General features: G+C 55.4%; 1 protein-coding gene across 2 annotated transcripts in view; it reads left to right on the forward strand.

Moving 5' to 3' along the window:
• TBC1D2B (TBC1 domain family member 2B) overlaps positions 1-5310 on the forward strand; it is an 89093-nt gene extending 83783 nt beyond the window's left edge. Inside the window, exons 13-14 of one of the 2 annotated variants that reach the window (XM_040257372.1) lie at positions 2114-2274; positions 5222-5310. In XM_040257372.1, coding sequence (XP_040113306.1) covers positions 2114-2274; positions 5222-5286 — 226 coding nt within the window. In that variant the 3' untranslated portion in view covers positions 5287-5310. Of the gene's footprint in view, positions 1-2113; positions 3668-5221 lie in introns of those variants that run through there. The other variant, XM_040257371.1, reaches the window with a different exon arrangement.
• The last annotated feature ends 690 nt before the right edge of the window (positions 5311-6000 follow it).

Below are 6000 nucleotides of genomic sequence, written 5' to 3' on the forward strand. Positions count from 1 at the left end.
CAGGGGCTGTGTGGAGCCAGAGAGGGGCCTGAGGACCATTCTCCCCTGTGGTTCTCTCGAGTGAGGCAAGGGGACCAGGGAGGTGGATGTTGGGAGAAGATACTGGCTGGGGCCATACCTGGCATCTTTACATGTCACCACTACTGTTAGGATCTTTTGCTTGGGAAGTGGGTTTTCAGAATTTTTTCAGGCTTGTTGCCGTATCAACAATAGGATATCCGAGAACGCCTGTCCTGGGGTGAACCTTGGGAGTATTCATTAATCCCACATCCGGTCAAGACAACAAGAATGGTGTGAGGTGAACTTCACTCCGAGAGCTAATGCATGTGGAGGGCATCCTGCTCCAGCCCGGGACAGTTTGGTGTGGGTTGTGGGTGATGCCCTGCAGGGTGGCAGAGAGCCAGGCGGAACTGGGCCGTGGTCTGTCGTGCGTGCTCCTGCAGCGCCACCTGGTGAGTGACTGCGGGAAGTCCAGGTCCCCTGGACCCAGAGTTCCTGGCTGCAGCAGGGTCACCCCGCGGGTGTTGTAGGACTGCAGATGCCTGCAGTGGTGGAGCCCCACCTCTGTAGTAAGCTCCCCAGATCGGTGGTTCCAAGGAACAGCAGCTGTGCAGTACACTGGTTCCACAGAGGAGGCAGGGAATTCCCAGTCAGATGTGGTCAGGAGAGGTGGGTAAAACAGGATTAGACCAGTCTCTGAGTCAGGACTCTTGGGGACCTCTCACGTGCAAAGTATCGTCTTCTGACACAGGGCATTTCTCATCTCTCGATTAGACCTTCCAGGCCCGTGGCAGAGTGGGGTGTGGTTTCCACGCTGCCGCAGGCTGCGTTAATGGGCAGTAGTGACATCCTGGTGGAGGCAGCGGACAGTATCAGTCTAATTTGGTTTTTCTGTAGCAAGGGCGGGCCTGGACACCTTGATTCCAGGTGAATGGAACCCATGACTAACAGCTGTCAGAGGAAAGGGGCCGGCCCTGCAGATCTGGTTCCCCGTTCCCGGCCAGCGTCTTGTCTCACCGAGAGCCACACTGAGCTGTGGCTGTGCTCAGGCCACTCCTGCTCACTGGCTCTAGAACACGCTCTGGGGAGCTCAGCTCTGAGAGCCAGGCTTTCTGACCCTTTGCCTTCTGGCAGGAGCATCCTCTGGCTTGGTGTGAGGCATGTCTAAGAAGTAGGTGTTTAAAAATATAAGAGGGAGGGATGCTAAGGGCGTGTGTCTTCTTACCTATGTACACCTTATAGAAAATGGCTCACGTGACTGAGGAGGAGCCGGAGTAAACGGGGAGGAAGCAGGGGGGAAGTCCAGTGACATTTCTGTTTCATCACAGCCTCCCTGGGGTCTGTAAGAGTGTCAGGCCTTTGGTCCCTGCTGCTGGGGCCTGCAGGGGTGGGGCAGGGGCTGAGGGGTGGAGGAACCGGCTTCTGTGACAACTGCAGGGACGTGGCATGGTTAGTGTCAGAGGTCCATAGCCAGGCCTTGGGCACTTTCTAGTTCCATTTTTACTAAACTGCTGGCCAATGGTAAGGGGCAAAACCCATGATTTTTAAATATTTACTGTGGTGGGTGCCTAGACCTGGGGATAGTACAAAACCTATGAACTGCACACTTCTCCGTACACTTCATCTTAATACCTGTCACACCACTGACTCGGCCTGACAGTTGTCCCCAGGTTCGCTGGGCCACCTGTGCGTCGGTTCGCCCCGTCAGTGCGCTTTCCTGAGGGTGCCCCGCACCAGGCCTCATGCCGGTTCTGAGGACGCAGAGGCCCACCACCGCTGAGCAAGTCCTGGTGCCCCCTGGCGGCGACTCGAGTAAACCCATGTGGGAGGTGGCATTGCTGTTACCTCAGTGTACAGATGGGGAATGGGGGCTGAAAAGGGGGAGCTTCCCATGTTCCATGTCATGCAGGGAGCATGTGGTGGAACTGGTTCCAGGCCGTCATCTGGGGTGTGCCCTGTGGCCTCTGTGTGTGCACTGGCCTCCGAATGACACACCCACGTCAGGCCCTCTGCACGGTGTCTGGGGTCCGCCTCCCCACGCCCCTGGGCACCCAGGCCAGGCTGAGCTCTCGCCTGACCCCCCTGATGCTCTCTCTCTGCTGTGTTCCACCAGGAAGCTGATTGGGATCTCCTTTGGTGACCTGAACCCATTCCCCCTGCGGCAGATCCGGAACCGGCGGGCCTACCACTTGGAGAAGGTCCGGCTGGAGCTGACGGAGCTGGAGGCCATCCGGGAGGACTTCCTGCGCGAACGGGACACCAGCCCAGACAAGGGCGAGCTGGTCAGTGATGAGGAAGAGGACACCTGAGTGCTGCCCCACATCCCCACCCAGGACGCTGCTCTCCTTGCAACCAAAGTGTGCCAAAGGTTGAACTGCAGAGATGCCTGCGCTCGTTCCACATCCAGAATGTAACATCCGGGGTCTCTGGAAGTCTGCGGGGCAGACGTCCAAAGCCACACTGCACTTTCTCGTTTCCACTCGGGTCTGCTCTGTTTACAGCCGTCTGCATGCCACGGCAGATGCTACTCCTGTCCCATCATGCTTTCCGCCTGATCGGTACCTCACCAGGCTTAGAGCTGGCTAGTTTCAAGGGCCTGTTTACAGTATCTGTCAGCTGTGTTGATGTCTCTGCCCTTAGGAAACCTTCCATGGGCCGTCTGCCCTGTGGTAGCTCCTGCACATAGTGGGTGCTTGTAGGCACTGTTTTGAACGGTAGCCATGGAGGACGCCCACCACGCCTCACACACTCCTGGGCCAGGGTCTGACTGCTTTGGGTGACATAAGGCTCGTGTGAAAGAAGGGATTTTCTTAGGAAAGCAAGCACATCCCTTGTTCAGAAATGGCCTATGGAAAGCCCACAGACCTCATGCTGATGGCTTCAAGGAGCTGGCCCTGCCCCACTTCTGGAATAGCTTCTGCCCTTTAACGCACAGCCTTTCAGACAGTAACTCCCAACCTGCTGATGGAAGACCTGGCTGTCCAGACACCCCACACTCGCTCCTCTGCCTACATCACTCCAGATGGATCTGTGCAGAACCTTTCTTTCCATCTGAGAGTTGACCCTGGGCTCAAGGAAACCGCGGATCATCGTCCTACAGAGCAGGCCCACCCCTGGGCCGGCCTTGGTGGAGGGGATGCAGGGAGCTGTTCCGGGAGTGCTTTCAGGGTGGCGGTGCAGCTGCAGAGTGATTGCTGTCAGGCAGCTGGAAGCCGTGGCTTCCTTGGGAACAGCCAGTGTGCTGGGCAGGGGTGGTGGGAGGCCAGCTGCCAGGGCCTGAGGTGCCTTCGCTTGAGGTCAGAACTTTGGTGAGCCCTCCCAGGGGCGTCCTGTCCCCACTGCCACGTTGAGAAATCCTGTACTCAGCAGCCGTCCTCCTCTGTGGGGTCACTACCATCCCCATTGTGTCAGGCTGCCCAGGCAGTTCTGGGATACTTAAAGCATGACCTTTCTGAAGGCCTGGAAAGAGGCTCTGTGCAAGGAAGATTATTTTTGCATAATCATTCTGTGGACCATCCCTGATGTACTGATGTGAGGCTGTTTTCCTGGACACTATTAGTCAAATGGGAAAGAAAAAGTTTTTAGTGGATTTTTTTCACTACCTGGAAAAAATTGGAAATAACCCTTGGTGGATATTAAACACACTCAGATTATTGAAGCACTGTAACTTGAAGAAGTGCTTTTTTTTCATGAGCATAGTTTTTCTTTTCTGGCTGTCAGTGTTCTAGCAGTCTCGTAGCCAGGACAGCGTTTCAGCATATTAGACCAAATTCCATTTTTCTGTCTTTGGTTAAGCTGGTTGGTTTGATTTTTCACTGTGTCCAGGGAGCTGGCCTCTATATGTAGGTATCAAAATGTATGTTATTGTTTTGGTCTTCAGGAGTTGAGGCCAGACGTCTCCGGGAAGTCGTCTTGTGAGTGGGTTCACTCTGAGGCGAGGCTGCAGCCTCGCTCTGCACAGACCCCCACAGGACCACTAGGGCTGGTGGAGACCGCCTCCTGCCTCTGCCACCAGCCTAGGGGACGGCAGCCTCTGGCGATGGCAGGAGGAATGGGGCTGGACAGCGCCAGCTTCCTTGAGATTTTGGTTTCCCCTAAGTTGATTTCCCCTGGAACTGTCACATCCTGGGGACTAACATGCTGACTTTAGCAATAGGCTTGTTTTGTCCTCCCTGCCTTGAAAAGACTTATCTTACAAGCACCTGAATTGGGCCCGGGCACCTGCCGTGTGTGGCTGAAGCCCCTGGTGTCGGCTGTTCCCCGAGTGGTCAGTGGGGTGTTAGTATTTCCAGGCTGTCACCGTCAGTGGCCAGGCAGTGGGTGTGGGAGAGCAGAGAGAGGTCATGGAGGGAATGGGCCAGGAACTCTTGCTTGGAAGTTCTCCTTTCTGGAATAAAGCACTAGGTGTCCAGAGGTGGGAGAGGCATTGCTTGACCTGATTCCAGACTGGGGGCAGGATGGGGCCAACTCCTTCTCTACAACTGTAGGGGCTGTTCCCACTACTTCGAGCCAGTGCTTCCCTTCTCCTTCTGCCGCCGAGGAAAGAGTAGCTCCGTATCCTCCCCTTCTGACAGGTGCTGCCGCCATCCCAGCCTGGGGCGGGGCAGCCTTCAGCCAGCTTTCCAGACGCGCACCACGGCCAGGGGAGCCGCCCTTATCACACCAGGTGGGAACTGCCAGCTTTCATGTTGGTGAGTTGTTTTTTTATGGGTTGAACATTTGTTTATATTTTTGTATATTTTCACTACAGTTTATATTTTTATAGGCTATTTTTATCAAGGTTTTCTAGATTATGTACATCTATTTTGTATAACATGGTCTCTCGTGTGTATGTAAACCTGAGCCTCCAGAACCACTGTTCACGTCTGTACCCTCTCTGACCCCGAGCCTTGACCATCACTGACTTCCGCTGTGTACATGTGGGCCCACTTCTTACCCCAGGTAGCCTTGGGGCTACTTGCAGTCATGCTGACAGCTGTCCCACACCAGCCAAGACTGTTGATTGCTGGGAACGGCTCTGGCTTCTATGTTATATCGATACAGGAAGTACTCTAGGCAAATAGCCAGTCCGCTGTTGTTAACTAAACGTTTGTATTACTGCACAAATCCCTACTCCTCACTTTGCACGCTGTTGCCTTCCTGCCTGTGTTCTGGGAGGCTGGATGCCAGCTGTGGAGGACTCGGGGTATTGCCAAGTGACTCTTTTCCTTCCATGTCCCAGCAGCTTCTGTGCTTATCTTCCAGTTAAATTTTGGAATTGTCCTACTAAAAGGCAAAATAAACTAATTTGTATAACATTCTGACTTGAAATGCAATTACATTCACTTGTGAAGAGACTCAGCCCCAAAGGCATGAAAGGTGGGGCAGGGCTTGAGTGGGGGTGGGGGTGGCTCTCGACCTTCCACTGTGTCTTTCTGCATCCCTGCCTTTGGTTTGCTCCGAGCAGGTGGGACAGAATGCCTTCAGTCCTGGGAGGCCCTGAAGCCATGGCCAAGCTGCAGTTGAGGGCTGGGCGCACAGCGGGGGTCAGGAGCCAGGAGCCGGAGCGCCCTGTGTCCAGAGCAGCCCCTAAACCACCGGACGGCAGGCACCCCCGGAAGGCACCCCTCCTTCCACCAGCGGTGACGTGCCCTGCCTGAGTCATGGGTTGTTTGCCTCCTGCCTAGGCTGACAGCTCAGGCCCAGCTGCCGCTGGGGACGCCACTCCCTCACCCCCCATCATCGGAAAAACACGAGAATGATTAAGACCAAATATCTTGCCACAGTGTGATGGCATGGGGGAGCTCCAGTAGAGATTCCCAGACAGAGCAGGCGAGGAGCTGGGGAGTTTGCCTCCTCCCAAGACCCGGATTCAGCGAGGCTTGGTGCTTCTGGGGTCACAGAGCACAACAGCAGTGGCCCAGCTGGGACTGGGACCAGCGCTAGCCCCTGCTCCCCATCCCTTGTAAGGGCTTGCTCTTGCTGCAGTGGAAGGCCCTGGGAAGCCATTCCTCAGAGCGG

Source organism: Oryx dammah, unplaced genomic scaffold (assembly GCF_014754425.2).
Source record: "Oryx dammah isolate SB20612 unplaced genomic scaffold, SCBI_Odam_1.1 HiC_scaffold_16, whole genome shotgun sequence".
In the NCBI taxonomy this organism is placed as follows: Eukaryota; Metazoa; Chordata; class Mammalia; order Artiodactyla; family Bovidae; genus Oryx; species Oryx dammah.